This window comes from Clupea harengus, chromosome 23 (assembly GCF_900700415.2).
Source record: "Clupea harengus chromosome 23, Ch_v2.0.2, whole genome shotgun sequence".
In the NCBI taxonomy this organism is placed as follows: domain Eukaryota; kingdom Metazoa; phylum Chordata; class Actinopteri; order Clupeiformes; family Clupeidae; genus Clupea; species Clupea harengus.
Window position 1 is genome coordinate 17,006,206 of NC_045174.1, and position 21,841 is coordinate 17,028,046.

General features: G+C 42.1%; 1 protein-coding gene across 1 annotated transcript in view; it reads right to left on the reverse strand.

Annotated features, from left to right (window-relative positions):
• Positions 1–15,240, reverse strand: part of bahcc1b (BAH domain and coiled-coil containing 1b) — a 123,981-nt gene extending 108,741 nt beyond the window's left edge. The window contains exons 1-2 of the mRNA XM_042703370.1: positions 13,750–15,240; positions 2,118–2,442 (exon numbers count right to left, since the gene is read on the reverse strand). Of these exons, the coding sequence (XP_042559304.1) occupies positions 2,118–2,289 (172 nt within the window). The 5' untranslated portion in view covers positions 2,290–2,442; positions 13,750–15,240. The remainder of the gene's footprint in view (positions 1–2,117; positions 2,443–13,749) is intronic.
• Positions 15,241–21,841: the final 6,601 nt, after the last annotated feature.

Below are 21,841 nucleotides of genomic sequence, written 5' to 3' on the forward strand. Positions count from 1 at the left end.
ATCTGTAAATGAGAAACTCAAGTTTTATATATATATATATATATATATATATATATATATATTTCTGGGGTTCATTTTCTTTATTTCTTCCTTCTTTCTGTCTTTTTTACAACCCACTGTAAGTTAATTGGACGGAGTTATTTGAGTCGGAGAATGGGAGATTATTATTAAGGAGTCTGTATGGACGGCCTCTGCCGATTCTCAATGCAGTTTCAGGGAGAGGAACAGCGGGAGGCCCGGGCTAGCCAGCCGCTAACGATCCATCCACACATCTCACATTTGACTTGCATGTGAGGCCGATATGGGTGGGGGTGTCCACAGAAGATCGCCATGCCTGCCCTGCCTCTCTAACGCACAGGCCAAACCCAGTACCCCAGTTGAAATATGTGGCTCTGTCTTATCAATCAACTGTTGACACAACAAACGCGACAGGAATGCAATAATAATAATAATAATAATCATAAATAATAATATTAATATAGTATTAATAATGTGGACACTTCTTATATAAATACAAATTGGATACATTTGACTTTCACTGTTTCCGCGTTCCACTGTGGTTTTGGCCCAATTGACCATTAGTCCCACATCTAAACATTACAGTTCACTCAAATCCATGGTAGACTAATTTCAAGTTTTCAGGCCTTCAAAACACCAATATTTCATTATCTTTACAAGAAAGGCAGATCAAATTATAGAATTCACTGCACGTCAGAAAATGTGAAATCCAATCATCTTAATTGTAACTGTAAATATACCCAACAGTGAAAATGTTTTTACTGTATTGGTGTATTATCTAAAGAAATTTGATTTAATGTAAATTAAGATATAATTAAATATTATGTCACTGTGCTGATGACATTGTGTTTTAAATATCATAGACGTAATGACCAGAGAAAAGAACATTTCTATGAAAAATCAACCCAGTGGGCCTACACGCCCAACACTCACAAAACTGACCATTTTCAGGACATAGACTCGAGGTGAAAGTCTGAAATTTACACACAGTAAATCCCACCGAACACTGTGCATTCTCAAACGAGACCTTGCAAGCCCGGGCAACCCATTTCTGAATTATCAATCTGAAAACGCATATAGATATGGCAACAGCCAGCCGTCGGTGAAGTGCTTCGAGTTGGATGCCAAAGCCACTTGTTAAATCTAATGCATGCACTGTCAACCCATTCGCACCCCGTCAAATCACTGCTCAATATAGAAACCGGATTTTCTGGTATTACAGAGGCCTCTATTAGCGCGTACCCACCGCACTCACCACTGACCCTAATCCTGGACACTCCTGAGCAAGCCGCGGCACGCAGGGATACAGCCCCCGCGTACACGACCCAGTCTCCGGTACCTTGCAGCAGCTGTATCCACAAACGCTCCCAGTGTAGTAAAATTGCGGAAAACCCCGCAGATAAAGACAGTATTCCAAATGCTTAGAAACAAGAATTAAAAGAGAAACCAACCTCTTAAAATTCAACCGGCGCGACAATCAAGCACAGAGAAATTAAACAACAGTTGCCAAATTCAATTTTTATCCACAAAAAAATTGTGAACAAGCATGTCTGTTACAGGGATCTGCATTAGCCTACATCGCGGAATTTCCAAATATCTTTTTTTTGTATTTGTTTACACCACAGCAATTTTTGCTATACCATGTAACAAGCAAATAAAGAAATGAATTCTAAACAACCTCTAATATTTAACACCAACCAGTTAAACATTTTATCTCTTTGTATTGTGCACATTTTACAAGAGACACAATGTTGTTTAAAAAAAAAAAAAAAGAGTCACAGACAGAACAGTAAACAGTTCAATAAAATGTTATAATGCCGTCTAGAACTGGATCATAAAATTCAAAGGACTGCATGGCAATCGCTAATTTCCAGAATGGCCATAGTGCAGAAGTAATTTCCTTTTCTAATAAATAACCGGGTCCCTGAACACTGAGGCCATGGACTAAAACCCAAACGCACGCGCAGCTTAAACTTCTCCAATAACAGCAACCCATAACTTTATTCAACAGAAAGATATGCGAAAGGTTAGAAATGTGTAAAAAAAAAAAAAAAAAAAAAGAAGAAGAAGCTCACTAGTCAGTAAATCAACGCACAAACCTGAATGTGGAGCCATTGGTATGTGAGATGGGTAGAACTTTCCAGGCTGGAAGTGGCCGGGATGGTGCACGGAGCTGTGCCCCGTAGGAGTTATCCGAGAGGCGGCACGGTGAACCAGCGCGCCCCGATCAGCAAGGAGGTGAGGCGGCGGAGGAAACTCCCTGCCTTCCATTCTGTCGAAAAGCGATAAATCCGATATCCAGTGGGAAAGCCGTGGGCATCGAACACCACCCAGATGTTATAATCCCTTCGAAAGGTTCAGTTGGGTCTTGCATTCAGAACAGTATTTGCTTTGCCGACACAAAAAGTATATCCCGATCATTTTCTGCAAAAGAAACACGAAAAAAGACCATCACCACACAAGAAACAAAGAGGCTTTTCCTATATGAGAGGCAAAACTTAAGCGTGTCCATTCCCGCGCACCAGAGCCAACATCGTGTCTGTAAACGTATCGTGTCTATTCATAATTAAATCAGCAGGCCTGGCTTAAAAGCATGCGAGAAGTTTGCATCAGAAAGCAAGACAGGGTGCGACCATTCTACTAGTACTACTGTACCGAGACAAAAAAAACGTTCCCCCCTCTGTCTCTCTCTCTCTCTTTTTCTTACGTAGGCTCTATAGAACCGAGCAGTGTGAACTCAACAACAAAAGGACCAGGCATCAGACAAGCTTGAGCATAAACAACACCACCGGATTCTCAGCAAAGAATCACTTTTCATGTAACTTAACACGGTGAGGTGTTTAAGGATTGCGACGGCAAGGATAGGCTACTAATGAATGTGTTGCTCATAACATACGCAGAGTGAATAATTAACCCCCACTAACATTCAGACATACATCTTTGCCCAAAATGTGGAAAATTGTATCCACTCTTTGTTTGGGATGCATAATTAATGCACAGTTATCCCACTGTCACTGTGGATTATTTCAAAGAATGAGTGTATATATATAAATATATATTAAAAATAGCACCATATAACCAAATAAAATTCGCCACCAAGGCGTCTACACAAAGTCTGTCAGCCTGGATCCAGTTTGATAAGGTGAGTTTTTTTAGGTTAAACTGATAACCTTCTGAAAACCGTAGTCACGTTGATCTGTATTTGCCTGCTTTGGGCCATACATTAAATGGGGCCCTATCCTCTGTCCTTGTTTTGTGAATTTTCGCCATTGCCCTCTCCGCCCACGTCTCACACAACCCAATAGTCTTTGCATGTACATTCACGTAGACGCACACTGACAAAAACAATAATTCATGTTTTTTGTGTATACTTTTCACAAGTCACGTTCTTTTTCTCTTTTTTGATTTAATCTAATTTTGACTAAAAGGACGGTTTCCACACACAGCGTCCACAAAGGTTATAGCCAGTGGTGGAGCTCCTACAGAAGCTCAACGTGGACAGTACTTGATGTGCTAAAAAAAATACCTGTCAAATTCAATAGAATTACAATCGAGAGCTCAAGGCATCGATAAAGGCTAATCCTCATTATTTTTTTTATTTTTTTTATCACGACATCTCAGATAAGGAAACAAAGAACAAATATCAATGGTGAGAACCATTGAGTGGTTTCCTTCGTCAATTCAAAGGAGAAAACAAACACACATTTTGGATGGCTGGTGGCTGGTGTTTACGTTGTCGATTTAATAAAATTACAAAATCAGCGTTGTTCTACATGCATCTCTTTTCTGCTAATCCCACACGCCGAGAAGGCCGGTCAGTTCAAAGCTAAATGTATTGTGTTTTTTTTTTTTCGCTAGACAATTGCACCAGTATCCTGGACATTACTTCTCAAATCTGTGCTGTGTTAGAATACAAGCACGTTTTTCAGAGAGCAGAAGTCATCGCGACGATATCCTAAACTTAGTGTCAAATTTGCAATGATCTTTATGTATATCCAGAGCTGCAAGAATTGTTTAAAGTGGAAACCTCTTTATTTTGCATTGATAAACTGAAACTGACTTACTGGTACGGTGATAACAACGGAACTGTAGAAGAACAATTGTGTGCGTGTGTGTGTGTGTGTGTGTGTGATGGTGGGGAGGAGGGGGTGGTGGCAGAGAGGGGGAGAGCAGAACGCAACTCCATATAATATTGGACGATTTTTCGGCATTCTGGAGAAAAAAAATGGTGTTTCTGATCCACGAGCGCGGTATGCACTACCTACATGCAACACACGCTCCTCACATATGCAGTCGTAAACAGACACATTTCTGTTTACTCTGGAAGACCATACAGAGCTACTGCGATCACCCAAAGCGAAGTGCGCACGAAACTAAATACATACAAAGCGCCACGCTGCTCGTGGAAATCGCCAGTGGCTCGAAATGGTGGCAGAATCCTTTAGAAATGCGCATGAAAGATGCAATTCACTGCGATGATGGGAGGGAGCCGATCGCTCTCTGTGGCTTCCCTCCACTTCTCCGGTGGAACGGCGCCGCGCCATTGTAACCCCCGGGGTCATACTCTCGACAACACCTATGGCAGACAAACCCTATAGTCCTAAAGCGAGCGGGAGACAATAGCACGAGCGTGACAAACTTTGTCAACAAGGACTGGTCAAAAAACTTGGATTAATTCCACAGAGGAGAACGCGTTCAATGCAGTGCTAGACAAGGCTCGCTATATGGAGGGTGTGTGTGTGTGTGTGTGTTCTTTGCAATACGCTGAGGACCACCAGTCTTCCACCGCGCCGTGTGGTAATAAGGCATTAGGAAAAAGAAATTGCGTTTTTGAAATCACGACAGTTCGAATGTGTAAGTCGCATAGTTGATGGTTTTAATACAACCACATAAAGCGGACAGCCAAGGAACGTGAAGTTGCAAACATCTCCCTATGAAGGTGAGCCAAAAAAACACGACTTTAGCGTTCACGATGAAACTATCACTGTAGTGATCACTAGCACTAACTTAAATAGTTAAAATAAAATATATCCATCAATGTTTCATTGTGTATTTTATTGGTAATTGATAACTTCATTTGGAATCCAGTGTTTAAAACGGTAATTGATTATAGAGAATATTTACTTAAGGCTGAAGTGAAGTCAACATTTTAGACTAAAATCAATTTAGAAAACTGATGAGGAGACAGTGCTACATATTTCAATCTTTTGTCTTAGCTTGGCATATTACTCTCTTCGCTAGTCGCTTAGGTGATTCAGCTACAAGTATTGACAGTACCTGAGCAAATAATAAAAGATACCAAATAGATATACAAAGCACCACGTTTGTTATTATTATTTTTGTTATTATAATCGTTATTAATATTTTGTATTATTGTAATTATTATTTATATTATATATTATATATTTCGGGCATGATAGATGAAGACAAAAAAAATCAGACGTCCTCTGAATATGAAAGAAAACAAAATATGTTTTGTGCCTCCTGACGTTTCGCCCTCTACAACACCGCTTACAGTATTTTTTCCCACAGACAGATGTGCTACCAGAAAGAATATTGTAAAAAAAAAAAAAAAAAAAAAAACAGCTGTTGAAAGCAAATGTTTATTATTACAAATGGTAAAAAAAGTATACAATAAATAAATTACTTACTGGTAAAAGTTATTCCTTGCATAACAATAAATGATTAAAAATATAATACAAAAATTAGTAAAAGAAAGCGTAAAAAAACATGTGGAAATGGTTACATCCTAGTCTGGTGATTTTCTGAGTGCAGTAGGAATAGATGCACCGGAGTATGAGCTGCGAGTGAATCGAGCCTTGTACATCCAAACAGAAACTCCTTTCCTGAATCGGCTAGTGCCACTCAACAAGCATGGAAGGAGGGGACGTTGGAAACGGCTTCCGCCATTGGTCCTCTTCCCACATGTCAATAAGCTTGTGCGGCGCGCCCCTGTATAAACAGCCGCTCTGATTGGATGCTTCTTCTAGCCAATGACGTGAGAGCTGGAACAACTAAACAAAACGGCGGGCACTTGATTCAAGCCTCCCCTGTGCGCAGCATGCTGAGCGCAAGTAGTCTGCTTGGGTCAGGTGGCCATAGTGCATTTGTGTTTACATAAAAATCGCATGCATGATTTTACAGTGACGTGGTGGTGGAATTAATAAATGTGCGCACCCATATGCATAGTCATTGGATTTTGTAAGGTTTTCATATTTTTTGCTGATTGGCTTTATTGTGTCTACTGTTGTTATATTTGATTATGTTTCCACAAGTTAATTGACTTTTCCAAAATTTGCAAACCATCCATATCGTATCTCACGAGTTTCATAAGGCAATTCGTGTCACCGGGAGGGGGGGGGCAAGCATCTTAAAGGTACAGCATTTGAACCAAAACACTGAAAGTCAGAATTATCTTCAGGAACTTTTCATTGTTTCAGTTCTATACAGTTCGCTGTTCAGTTCGGTCACATTCAGAGAAAGGCATATTCATAGAATCATTACCATCATGGGAAAGGCAGCAACACGGTATATAGCCTAAATGCGGGTCTATAAGGCACATTTTAATTGAGAGAAGGCGCCAGTGCAAGAGGAAGTCCCGGGTGAAGTAGGAGGGCTCAGAGGCAAAACTGTTACACAGGCCTTTGTTTACAAGGGTGAAAGGCAAAATGCGCACTGCTAAGCTTGTACTCATTTAGGATTGATAAATTCAATATAGGATACACTAAATAAAATTATAGGCCATTGGGACATCAACAAATCTCCAAATAGCCAGTTGAAGGAAGCCTACTTGTGTAGAGGACAGAGTATAGACTTTATACACTTCTGTCATCAGACAGAGTATGGAAACAATTAACAGTGCAAGCGTTATCATAATCCTATGTTATTCCATGCAGCATGTAAAGAGTTAAATTCTAAGCTTCACCCTGTAAAGAGGTTTGATTGGTTGGCATGTTGCCAGAGTGTTGTCAATCATAGAGTGTAAACAAGGCTCTGATTGGCTGCTGGCCAGTCCGCACTGGGCTGCCTGAAAAAAGCAATTACTGGCCTTGCGGTTTCAAGGCGACCCCTAGCTGAATGATGAAAGGAGATAAGGAGGGGCGGTTTCAAGGCTCCCCCTAGGCGAACCTCGTTGGCCCCAAAGCTAAAGGAGAGTCAAGAGTGACTTAATCAAAGGGAATACGTTAAAAAAGGGGAAATTACAAGTTGTATTTAATATAGGCGCTAGAATTATGGATTGTAGTACAATAACGTACCGAACACGAAGACCGAGGGAAAAATCGCGGAGCCGTATGGAGAACAGCGTGTTGAAACAAACCGGACCACAGACACAGCCTTTACAGGATACAAGGAGATATGGCGAAGATACCGAGAAGAACTGCTGGAATAGTGGAAGCCGCGCGAACCCGGTGGTGCTTTGAGCACAAACATGACAATAATCTACCTCGTTATTGTTGCCGTCTTCTTAACTTCTATTCGTCACTGGTAGCAAAAGTTATTGTTAGACAAACAATAAAGTGGACACGACTGCAACACAGTAAGTAGCCTACGCTTCTGATGCAAAATGTAATAACAGTTTTACTTGAGGGTTTATTTTTTCCTCTTAATTTGATAGGAGGCAATTGTCAAAGTAAAAATGCGATCTGAATGTAAGGAGTGCAAGTGCCGGAGTCAGCGACATGATTGCGCATTGCATACCTAAAAAGACATGTTGAAAATAAAACTGTAAATTAAACCGATTGTGACTGTTATTATTGTTATTGGTGTTATTATTGCAATTATTGTTATTGTTGTTGTTATTATTATTAATACAATTATTAATATCATTATTATTATTACTAATATCATTCAGTGACTCAACGTAAAGTGCCCAGTCTTAACACAATTTAAAATAAAGCCCATTGTTAATTATTTAATTATTGTATCACCATTTTATTAAGTGGAGACGATGGTTTAAGACAAGAGAGAGAATAATCCAAAAATATTTTGCTGTCCCTTATCATCCAACATACCACTTCTACACACACACAGAGAGAGAGAGAGAGAGAGAGAGAGAAAGAGAGAGAGAAAGAGAGAGAGAGAGAGAGACAGACAGAGAGACCTGAGAGACACACAGAGGGGAGGGGGGAGGGAGGTAAACATGCATATTTTTATAAGGTAAGATTTGCTGATAAGCAACGATTATAAATTGTTACCTATGTTAACCCTGGTAATGTCTCTAATCATTTCATCCACTGAACCAAACGTCTGTTGCCGATGTCATGTACAGAAATATGAGAGTATTTGCTCCGCTTATTACAATAAGCATTACTGCTTTAGATGAGTACATAAACAAGTAGGACTTAGTACTACGCCACTTTTTCATATGGTTGAGCATCATTGCCATATTTGTCAACAGTGGAGAATCTATTCAAATGTAGGCCTAAACGTCAGGTCCATACTCCTGTCGACTCCCTCTCAAAAACTATAATAATCATAAAAAAGTATCTTTGTAATCATTTAATTCTTGTAGGATGTATTAAAGCATTACACCACTCCATCAAACCACATCAAGTAGGCTGTGATGTAAGCAGTCACGTATGGCTTCGCGCGAAGGTTGGTGAGCCCCCGGTAGCAGGCTGGAAGCGGTGCCAATGATTACAGCGCGAGGAAGTTAATTCAGGCCATTCTACACGGGAGGGTCTTGACATGTGAAATCTTCGCAAATCTCGCCAGGCGCTGGGCATTTGAAAACGCAGCATGAAACCGGCCTGGTGATTACGCCTTGCAATGTTTGTTGTAAATCTTCGTCCAAGAACGCACGCACCTCCTTTAACTTTATCCCACTTTTTAACCCCCCCTGCACTGTTCTCTGCAAAGGTACCAACAAAAGGCACGTTGGAGAATTTAGTTCAGAGATTCGCTGCAAGGCCCGCCGCTTAAAACAGATAACTGCGGTCCATTTCTTCAGTGACAAAAAGGTCTTTTACAGCCCGATTTTATTGGTTCTTTTTTCACAAGTTGAGAAGTTGGGGGTTGGGGCGCTCGTTGTACTGATAACATAACACATACACATACACTCTCTCTCACTCGCTTTCTCTCTCTCTCTCTCCCTTTCTCAATCAATCAAACACACACAAACACGCACACACCGAGAGACACACACACACACACACACACACACACACACGAACAACATCTTTTTATCGCGCGGGCGCTCCATGTGCCAGCGCGAGCTGCCTGACCGAGGGACGGCGGGTAATTAATGCAGAGTGACTGATTGCTCTTGAGGCAGACCAGTCCTGCGAAGAGCATTGTCCGGGATCAATGAAGCGTCACTGATTGATACTTTCCCCCCTTCCTCCACCCACATTCAAACTACCGGAACGGGGCGTTTGTCACCAATGCGGGCCGATGAGGCTGTGGTACCCAGTTATAACCAGGGCCGCAGTTCCATTCCCCCCCTTTCTTTACAGGACGTCTATCCTGTTCGGACGACTGTGAAAAAAAGAGAATGTTCCAAACTGAGATTAGATCAGGATGCGTGTGTCGTGCCCCTAACGTGCGCACGTGTCCATGTAAAAAAAAGGTTTGGTGGTCCAAAGGAAGCCGTGTTAGGACTGGCCTCTTTAATGGCTTTTTTTTTTTTTGCAATTTGCAGGTGGGCAGATTCGCAGTCACACCAACTTCTGCTGCCTGCCTTTTAACTTTGAGGATCCCTTTCAAATCAGACGCACAACACAGCACAATGCAATCTCTAAACAAAGAGAATGTTGGGATACATCCAACTTTTATACTGAAGGATATCAAATATTGTTTTACATATATTTTACATTCTAGTCTTATCTTACATTCCAAATAAGTTATATAAGTTATATAAATAACATAAACTTATTTGGAATGTAAGATAAGACTAGAATGTAAAATATATGTATGTACATATATATATATATATATATATGTATTTATTTATATATATAAATTATATTATATATTATAACAATTTTATTTTAAAACAATTCATATTGAACTGAATAAATAATTGGCACGTTTCTCGCCCACTTCAACACGTCCCCAGGCGTGTTTATTGCTAATCAATTATATTAAAACATCAATTATTATCTCGTTTGAGTTTCTTGTTCAAACAGGCCATGTCCCACGAGTCAAGGTGTTTTATGCATTCCGTATTGGCTCCATTGGAAAAATACTAGCAGACCTTGTGATTTGATTCGCAAATATTTTGTAACCTTTCCGGAATTACCTGAGCTTCGAATGTTCCGGCACTTGGGTCCTTCCCTTGAAAATGGTTGCGTCTAGACTGGGATGCATAGCCGAATGTGTTGGGGCATTCAATAGCCACGTAATGTCAGTGAAAAAGCATTTATAACCGCATGCATATGGCACTGACATGGCTATTAGCAGGAGAACAAGAAAAATAGGACTGCTATTTCAGCCACCCAAGTACCTTTACCAGTTCATGACAATCTCTGGAACACACGTCCACACATGGTATGTCTAGTCTACGGCTCATGATCTGGCGCAGCTCTATAAACCTACGTTATATAGGCCTTGGTCTGAAATATGAACATTTATCAATATTACATAATGAAGAGTGAAGTCAGATATTTCAGACGTGCCTATTATATACGTATATAACACTTTGACACTTCTCCACTTAGACGGGCTGTTTGTTTAGAATAATGCATAGCTTTAGGACACAGGCTATCAAATATTTTACCAGTCCAGAGAGACCAGGCCATGCCTATTCCCAGGATAATGGGGACTAGGCGTGACCCGGGGGCTATAAGGAGTGACATATGTCAGTCAAACCGCCAGGCAGTGTGTTGTGGGGGAGGACGGGGTGATGCGGCGGGACAGGCACAGACAACGCACGCGTCCGTGAACCGGGCAGCCCGACATGTACAGGAAGACTAGAAACGGTGTGTTAGAAACACACTTGTCTAGTCTCAGACAGTGGGTCTCGAAGAAAGTTGATGACAGTCGCACCATCTTTTGAAGATTTCAGGAGAACTGATTGGGGAGGGCTTCCGGGACATTTGATTCGGGTTCGAGGTTATCAATAGTAAAGACCATCTGCGTTCAATTAGGCCAAGTATGGGCTCACTGCCCGTAAATGGCACAAGTCCCCTTCATTACGACCTGTTTTATTGAGAAAGCTTAAACGTCAAACTCTGCGGGCCTGTAGTTGGATGAACAAGACGAATCAATGAATATGGCGGCTGGAAGTCAGTCGTTTCGTATTGCCTAATGTTCTCAAAAACCCTCCAGTTCACCGGTAAACTATGGGCTATGATAAAACGCTGGCCAAAAATAAAGAGCACAGTACAGGCAAATACATAATTTCTGCTGTGGCATTTTTGTTGTGCTTTGTAATATTTACCCAATTGATTGTAATTTTGTCATTATTCTATTCAGTTATGTAATTGAAATATTTTAAATAGTTTTTGTTCTTCCAAAATACACTCCTAACTTTGGGTCAGGTCTAATCTGTTTAGTAAACATGCAGGAATTTCCGTGATATCGTCCACACAATGGCTCACATAGCGAGAGGAGGATGATATAATGATATTTAATGGGAGATAATTTGGTCATAATTAAACATTTTACCGAATAGTGAGATAGGCCGGTCCTTCCAACAACATCAAATTAAGGAGTGGTCTCAAGCCATTGAAAAGACCTCTAATTGAATTTGCATGTGCACATAGAAAGGAAAAAGCATTGGGGGCTTTCGAGTGGTCAATAGCACGTCACCTAGTAACAGATCTCATCAAAAGATAAATGTGGAATACAATGGAAAATAATAACGCTACGATAATGGATGAAATCCCCAGTGTTGCAGATAGCTGGGCTGGGTTGAGTGTTGCGTCTTGAAGGGTCACAAACACACACACAAGAACTAGATCTGCAGCCAACTTACACTGCCAAAATCTAACATGACAATATACGCACAGGCCGCAATGAATAACTGGTTGGTTAATATGTGGTCTCGTGATGTATTTACACTATTGTACGCTTTGGTAACGCTACTGCCCTCGTGATGTAACCTAAATATGTTGTATGCAAGACCTCCCTTGCAGTGAATTAAAATTAAATATATGTTCACTCTTTGTATTTTTACATTACGTTGAATTAATATTTCACTCATTTAAGAATTTTGTTTTTACTTCAACTATAACTTGTGGTGCATGTCAGGTATGTGCGCACGAAAGCGTTTGTGTGTGTTGTGTGAGTGAGGGTAAGATTATAGTTTACATCCTAAATGTTAACATAAGCCTAACTATTCCTTTACAACAACATCAAATTATTCAAGGATCACTGATGTTAATTTCGAGGGCCAATGTAGTATGATCACCAGAAATGAAAAAGACGCATAGACCTATCCTTTCAAGTCTCCATTTTGGTGTCGACGCTGTAGGGAGTCTCACAATGGTGTGAAATCTGACAATTTACCACTGCATAGATATACGCACGTGTGATATAGTCTGCTCGTGTGTGTGTGTGTGTGTGTGTGTACGTGTGTGTGTGTGTGTGTGTGTGTGTGTGTGTGTGTTTGTGTGTGACGCAACATTAAAACATACATAGGCCTATACTTAAGGACAATGTGTGTATCTGATTAATCTAGTCATCGTCGTGTAACTCAAACTGCCATCTGAAAAAAAAAAATTCACGAAGGTGTGCTTCTGGGTTGAAGCCGACTTCTCTCGACCTTTTGACCTATTAGCCTTGATAATATAGAGATACACAGTTTCACTATTCAGGGCTACTGATATAACTTCAAAAGCAGAAGAAACCATAACAGGGCGCACCTCGCAAACTAAAGGCTGAGAAAGACTGTCAAAATTATAAACCTGCTACCCACGCCTTCAAAACCTAAGCCAACGCAACGTTTAAGCCCTTCATTGTTCTAAAAATGTCATGAAAAAAAAAAATCCCATTCACTGTGTGAAATGTATTTTCTAAAACCCCAAACAAGTAGCCAAACTAGTTGGGGTCTAAAGAAAACTATATTAATTAATCCTGCAATACATACAATATTTGCTAAAGTAGGTCTATTCATTTTTACTGGCATATATATATATGTAATAATATGCAGTGAGCTTGATCTGGTATCTGTCTTAAAGTGAGAGTAGTGTTAAATAATGTGAATAAAAGGTAACATTTGTGAATCTATGAGCCTACAATTTGGTTTAGGCCTACTTGTGCATAAACTTATTTTGTAAAGCGCTTTACTGTAGTAATTGTTGTTCTTTCCGCAAAGTTGACCGTGATTAAACTCAACAAAACTTAAGTAACCATTGGTTTTTCATTTCATCTGGAGCGCAAATGCGTGTTGAGATCGATCTAAAGTAGGTTCACCGCATATAAAACAAAAAAAATCACGCGAACTGATTACTAAAATATATAATAGGCATCTGCATTTAATATGCACGCAGAATAATCTAACAGGCCATCAAACTGTAAAGGACATTAAACGCACCCAAAACTTGACGTGCGCTGAATATCTTTCAGAATGTGTAATAGGTTCTGACACATTTTGCGAAAGTGATATCGAGATCCGGAGTCATGGATAGAACTATGTTGGGATTGTAGGCTACAGCATGCTGCCACAACCCAAACGTGTGCAAAATCGTTAGGTGTGTTATTGTATTTTTTTTGTATGTAGCCCAACGTTTTAGAATACATTTTCTACGTCAACATTTAAAAATAACTGGATAAGTGGAGAATACCTACCCATAAACTGACAGGGGATCCAAGAAAGAAAATATCCAGGAATCGCTATTGATTCAAGCCAAATGGTGTGACAAACAAAACCACCTCAATCTGGAAATTCTGCTCTTAAAAAATGAAAGGGCTTCAGAAGTTTCTCTCGCTCGCAGTTGTAGTCGTCTTTCTGGCGAAAATCGTCCTGCTTTGAAAATCCTCCTAACCGAGCGCAGACAAAATAACCTACGTCTTTGTCCTAAAACTGTTAGCATTTATTGGTTTTCGGGAAAGCCTACTATAAGCTGTTTGGTTTGCATCATCTCTTGTTTTTAGCACAGATCACTTGTGCATCGCACTGCAAAGCCGTTCGAATAGTACCGACACTGTCCTCGAGGCTCTATAATCACAAATTTATGGCTGGGTGACGCGTACTCCTCTCCCACAATGGAGCTCAGTGACATTAAACAGAAAATTGCTGGAGAGACGAACGAAATCTAATCTCTTTTTCCACGTTCATCTTTGCTTCTTGCTTTTTGGTTATTTAGGGAGGGGGCACGTTCAAAACCATCAAAACACTAACATTCCTCGTGCCATAATTATTTTGTTTGTGTGTTTGATTACATTGGTGAAGCGTGCAGTGTAGAAAGAGAGAGAGAGGGAGAGAGAGACTTCTCCACCAACATCCGGAGACATTAGCCTAAGCTTACTTGGAATCGGCTCTTCCGTTTTGACCACCTCTCCCCCACTCACTAAAAAGAACTCCACCTTCATCAAAGTAATCGCGCAAACCACTGCGTTTCGTTACATTACATGTAGTGTTCCAAACGATTGCACACAGACTACGCTGCAAAAAAGTTCCACGTGCAACGCTGGTGCGTACATTAGCTATAGGCTACAGTTGCCGTGAAACATTTAACTTTAAAAGTGCGCACTTCTTTACTTAAGACATTCCTTGCGACGTTATTGCACTTGGAGACTGGCGTTGAGATTTGAGACTCGATCGCCCGAAAGCCGACGTAAAATATTCACGTTTCAGTTGTTCGGCATTTTTATACAACGCATGGATCAAATTTACCCCCTCTGCATGTAGAGAAATGTTGAAGAACGACTCTACAAAAACACACAAACACATTTTCGCTTCGATAGGCTGTTTACTTAAAGAGCTGCTTTACCTTGCAAAAAAAGTAATCCATTACCAAAATACATAAGTTGTTCTTGTCAAAAATGTGTCCGTTAAAAACCACAATTTCAAAAGTCTTTAATTTTAGTCTCCAACGCGGAGCATAAGTCTGGAAGGCGAGTTGTTTCTTTCCCCCACATCCCCGGAGCGGAGCTCGAGCTCGCCCCCACCCCTACCTCTGAGGTCACCGCCCCGGGAATAGTGACGTCATGAAATTAACCCCTTGGTTTCCGCCATCAAAAAAGGGCGTAAAAAAGAGAAAGAATGAGAGACGGAGGGAGAAAGCTGTTCCTTATGGAGGACGTTTCACACCACATGCTGCACTTACCCCGCCCTTCCTCAGAACAACGATGACACACACACACACAGACACACAGAGATGGAGAGCGAGAGAGTGTTAGTTACTTGTATGTTTCACAGGCATTAAGAAAAAAAGAAGGATAATTATAAGGTGATGGGGCTGGAGGGCAGAGGCTGAAAATAGCTCCAAATGTCCTGACCTGGACACTTGCAGGACGGGACACACTGAATATCTTGAGTCCGTTGCATATAGAATGGACATAGTGTACCTGGGTAAACTTTAACATCTCTCAGCCAAGAGATGTTGTAACAATTAAAGTCAAAGACTTTATTTGATGAGTTGTCTGTTTTGGACTTGAGTTACTTTCCCCCCACACACACTATGAGCACCACACAAGTATATGTAACTTGGCAACGTAGTTAAACACTCAATGGTCTCTAAGAACGAGATGTCATAAGGTACGCATTGTCAAACAGCATTTTGAAATAAACTTAAACAAATGATACTTGCAGATTTATCCCTGCAGAAGTTTTTTTTTAAGTGTTTTACATTCATTTACTGTTTGTCACCTGCAGATGTTCTTATCAAGAGGTATTTACAGTTGAGGGTAGACCTACTGCCGAAGGTCATAGAGGTCATGACCTTAGTAATACCAGTAGTTCGTTTCTGTCTTTTTTTGTTGCCGGGGCCTTTCTCATTGTGTGTTCTGTCTATTTTTTTTATTTTTATTTTACAGAGTTTTGGGGTTTGGACGTTGAGTGTTTTCCTTGACGTCTTGAGTAAGAGGGACCTTTGTGTTACAGCTCCACTCCACTCATTGGAAAAGGCAGTAATCACCACACATGCATGTCAATACAAAACAGACGTGTTTCCAAAAAAGCATCGTTGTGGGACAACCATTCCAACGAGCGCGAGGGTGTTCAAAATGATGCCCTCTCTACCATTTAACGACGGTCATTACAGAACAACGCTTGCAGGAAACACAGCTTAGGTGGGTTATTGTCCTGCCACTGTTCCATTAGATGTGCAGTTAACAGAAATAATAATGTAAATACTTCTTGGCCCTCCAGTGGTCATTTACATGTGAAATGTGTGGGAGGGGCTTTGGACAAAGGTCCCACGGCTAACGTTTCTGCTAGCTGTTTTCACCTTGTGCTAATTCTCACAATAAATAACATTCTACAGCTTTAAGTACTCCCCTGAGTAAGCATAGTACCGCTCCCTCATGAATGCCATTATTTTGCTCTACTTCACATAATCGTCCTGAAAATGAGGTTGTTGCCCTATTCTGAACTGATTATATAACTACTGTCGTCCCCCCCCCCCCCCCCCCCCCCCCCAAAGTCCCTGCATCTGTACGCTGTGTTTTTCACCATGGTAACAGTTCCATTTCCCCATTGTCTAACAGTTCTTAAAGACCAGGCCCAGCTTCAGAGGAACTACAAATCTTTTAGAAAGAAAGAGGAGCGAACCTAAACCTAAAGGAATGTCTCTGCACCCCAATATGTTATGAGGGCATAGTTCATTTTCAGTTTTCAATGAGCAGGCCAAGACAGAGACAGAGACAGAGACAGAGACAGAGACAGAGAGAGAGAGAGAGACAGAGACAGAGACAGAGACAGAGACAGAGACAGAGGCAGAGACAGAGACAGAGACAGAGACAGAGACAGAGACAGAGACAGAGAGAGAGAGAGAGAGAGAGACAGAGACAGAGACAGAGACAGAGACAGAGACAGAGACAGAGACAGAGACAGAGACAGAGAGAGAGAGAGAGAGAGAGACAGAGACAGAGACAGAGACAGAGACAGAGACAGAGGCAGAGGCAGAGACAGAGACAGAGACAGAGACAGAGACAGAGACAGAGAGAGAGACAGAGACAGAGACAGAGACAGAGACAGAGACAGAGGCAGAGACACAGACACAGACACAGAGACAGAGACAGAGAGAGAGACAGAGACAGAGACAGAGGACAGAGACAGAGGACAGACAGATGTAGGGGATTACCCACCGATCCATCAATACGCATGTCCAATGGCGTCCATTATTGCAGTGGTGGTGGGCGGATATCAATCACTGTGCTCCTGCTCAGTGACTAAGAGCCTCAAGGGAATATGTCTCCTCACAAGAGAAGAGAGAGAGAGAGGGTGAAGTCTTTTTTCTTCTCCTCGACCGCAAACAACTTCTGAAAAAAAGAAAGAGAGATGGGAAGTGTGGGAATTATTGATGAGGGGGATTTTGTGCACAATGGAAAATTTGGCAACCAAAATAGCTTGATTGACCTCTGGCCAGAGTTGAAGTCTTTAGGTTTGGTGTGAGAATTGGGGAATTCTGTGAATTTGATCCGTGCAGTCAGTCATACAAGATGTCGAAGCCTGGCGAGTCTCTTTTTAGTGTGTGTTTGAACTAGATTTTTGCATTTTTTTGAGACGGGCCGTGTTCTTGTTTCAATTTCCTGCCCCAATCCCCAGTTTCCCTGCGTCAATCCTAAGAGCAATAAACAGAGATTGATATCAGCATTTGTGTTTTATCTCCAGTCAGTCAGTCGCTGGTGACCGTTGTGTGGGGCTCTCTCTCCCTCTCCCTCTCCCTCTCTCTCTCTCTCTCTCTCTCTCTCTCTCTCTCTATTCTTCATGACTCTGTCTTCATGACTCTTCATGACAAAAGCAGCAATTACACCAGGCTTGTATCCCCCCCCCCAACACACACACACACACACACACACACACACAAACATTCAACCTCAAAGTTTGGTCAACAAACATAGCCTGGCTCAAAACACACACTCATTAAGGACTTCGTCCTTTTTTAGACAAAGGGTTTCACTCTTTGTAGAGCAGAGCCCCAGCCATGGGTTTTATGTAGTGTTTTTACACACACACACACACACACACACACACACACACACACACACACACACACACACACACACGCACACACACTTTCACACACATTAGGCCTCTGGGGGCACAAACAACATGAAATCATCAGCCTTTTCAAAAGGTCAAAATGTAAATTGGTCTTTTACAGATATCTCTTAATTGTTTCCTAAATGTCTTAAAACAATCCCATCACCAAAAAGTTCCAACTGTACTAAGACTATGAGTAAGTTTAAATGGAAAATAATTAAATTAAATAAACCAAACCAACAAAAAAACAGATTTAAATAGCATGGATTTCTCCTCTTATCATGATTTTAAACATTCAACCCATGGCATTTAACCCCTTTTTTCATCGCGGACTGAAATTGTATTGTAATCCAGTCGCTGCTCAAAAGATCACTGCAAAGCCCCGTCTGCTGAAGTCTGTATGATCGCAGCTGATATGTATTAGACGACTACACCCTAAACTATGATTGTGTACTTTGACTCATAAGCCTGGACTCCTTGCATGCACTGAATCATCATCATCATGCAGGACTCCTTGCATGCACTGAATCATCATCATCATGCAAGCCGAAATCAAATGTTCAAAAAGCAGTTGGGCTCATGTGACATGGCTGAGGACCCTGTGCTGCCTGTGGCCTGGTCTCCAAACTTCAGACTGTGTCTGTCTCTGTGTCTGTGTCTGTGTCTGTGTCTGTGTCTGTGTCTGTGTCTGTCTCTGTCTCTGTCTCTGTCTCTGTCTCTGTGTCTGTGTCTGTGTCTGTGTCTGTCTGTGTGTGTGTCTGTCTGTGTCTGTGTCTGTGTCTGTGTCTGTGTCTGTGTGTGTTTCTGTGTCTGTGTGTGTTTCTGTTTCTGTGTCTCTGTCTCTGTCTCTGTCTCTGTGTCTGTGTCTGTCTCTGTGTCTGTGTCTGTGTCTGTCTCTGTGTCTGTGTCTGTGTCTGTGTCTGTGTCTGTCTCTGTCTCTGTGTCTGTGTCTGTCTCTGTGTCTGTGTCTGTCTCTGTCTCTGTCTCTGTCTCTGTCTCTGTCTCTGTGTCTGTGTCTGTGTCTGTGTCTGTGTCTGTGTCTGTGTCTGTTTCTGTCTCTGTGTCTGTCTCTGTGTCTGTCTCTGTGTCTGTCTCTGACAATGCTGTCTGAGCATCTACTCTACCCTTCAAAAGGCTGCTGTCACTTACAAATGTCCTTGTTTTTGAAAGAAAAGCAAATAGAGGATTATTTGACGAAAAGCGAAGTTTGAAGGACCCATTAAATCTTTATTTCAAACCTTGCCTGTATTTGCTATTCATTTTGCCTTATCTATTTCCTGTTCAAACTCATTTTGTGTATGTATGTATGACCTCCACATTTTTAACGGTTGCCATGACACTGGCAAAAGTTTGTGCGCCAGAAAACACCACCAACAAAAACTTCGATGGCGCTTCGGCGTTTTGATGTGGATGTAGAACATTTGGAAAACGGTACGAAAACGACAGTGTGGACAGGGGGAAACTTTTTAACAAAAACTTAGTGTGGGTCTAGTGTAAATGTTGGGCCGGTGGCAACAATCAGGGAAGAAATAATGCAGCAACACCTTCAGACGAATCTCCAGTCAGACACCCACATGGAACAAGAAATAGTTTTGTAACTGCATAATCATACACACGCTGAATTGTTGCACTGATAAAGACAGCGGTTTCTGTCCTTTCAAGACAAGGAAGGGCAGAAAAGTCAAATAGATAGTGCTTCACGATTACAATGATTCATTCACCGCTAGCAAACACTTTTATCCATTTACATTTACATTTACATTTAGTCATTTAGCAGACGCTTTTGTCCAAAGCGACGTACAAGGGAGAGAACAGTCAAGCTAAGAGCAATAAAAAAGCATGGTGTAACATGTATCCAAAGTGACTTAGACTTGCAAGGAGAGGCCATCTGATCATAAGCCCCGCAACATTAACTTTAAGGTGTGCCTGATGCAACTGCAACAAAGTCCCATAAACTTGGTGGAAATAAGCCATGAGTGAGGTTCCAATAAGCAACCATTTCATTCTCACATTGTACGGCTGTTTCCTGAAGACGTGAAACGGCACATGCTAATCGTGGGCTTCTGGTTCATTGTAGGAGCCACAACAGGTGGCCATTTTGAACTCCTCAAAATGTGAGGCAGTGTTCCTGCAGCTCGACTGGTAGAGCAAGGTGCTAACAAGGCAAGGGGCCAGAGAGGACACAAGCACACGAGATGCATACCTATGCTGCGGGTGTTGGCTTACTGTAACTCAGTCTGGATGAAATCATCTGCTGGATGAATAAGTGCAGATGTATATGCGAGCTATTTGGATCGGGCCTGCCGTTGAAAAGTCTAAAACAATAGAAGCCATCAGGGGGGGTCAAAGGGCGAGAGGAAGTGACCTGAGCGGATCTCAACGCCGTCCTTTCATCTCCAGTAAAAAAAGCATCCCGAGGCCTCCAGTTTCGCACCTGTATACATATTCATGAGGCAGTAAACGACGGCACGGAAAAAGGGAGAGGGAAAGAGAGAGAGAGGAGAGAGAGATGGGGTGAGAGAAAGAGAGAGAGGAAGAGAGAAAGAGAGAAACCACAAACAGACATCTCTTTCAATCCCCTTCTGAGCTGGTTGTCCATTCTGATAGTTTTCCAGCATTTTGCGAATCAGGCCTTTTATTGCAGCTGTTAAGCATGGCAGCTGGAGAGGAGAGACACAAGGTCTGTTTTGTAACCCCTTGCCCTCTTCTGACGCACTCGCTGTTTTTTCTTCATCCGCTGGACCCCCCCTCAATACACACACACACACACACACACACACACACACACACACACACACACTCACCACACCATCCATTCACCCACAAACACACACACACACACACACACACACGTACACACACTCATCACTCATCAACATCTGCAGTGCCATCACGTGGAATGCCACCCTGGTCATGTGACGCGGCCAGTGTTCCGGCAGAATGAAAGGCAGTTTGTGAGGGGCTCAGGGCTGCCCAGCTGCAGGGGACACTGGCTGCCACAACAGAGACGCTGGCCACATCAGATGCTCCCCCTCAAAAGCAACTCTTTCTCTCTCTCTCTCTCTCTCTCTCTCTCTCTCTTCCTCCTTTCCATGCCTGTGTCTCCCTATCTGTTTGTTCATTACCTTACCCCCTTTTTTCTTGTTCTCCCTCTCTCTCCTTCTCTCTCTCCCTCACACTCTTCCCTCTCTCTCCCCATCTATCTCTCATTTTCTTCCTCTCTCTCTCTCTCTGACGCTCTCTAACCCCCTTCCCTCCCCTCTCTCACTCTCTCTCTCTCTCACTCTCTCCCTCGCTCTCTCTCTCTCTCCTTCTCTCTCTCCCTCACACTCTTCCCTCTCTCTCCCCATCTATCTCTCCTTTTCTCCTCCCCTTTCTCTCTCTCTGACACTCTCCAACCCCCTTCCCTCCCCTCTCTCTCTCTCTCTCTCTCTCTCTCTCTCTTTCTCCCTCCCTCTCTCTCTCTTCACCCCTTCCCCAGACCATTGTCTCCTTTCACGGCACCACTTATCCGTCTATCTCAGGGCCTCGAGCACCAGGGGGTTTGGGGGCAGAGAGGATAAAACAGGATGACCAATCCTGGCCAAATGCCACAGTCTCGAGACCAGCTCGGCCTGTTCGATATCAGGAGGTCAGCTGCCACAACAATGAATGACAAAAAAATAACATCTACCCAGAACGCCACAGAACACACACACACACACAAACACACACACACACACACACACACAC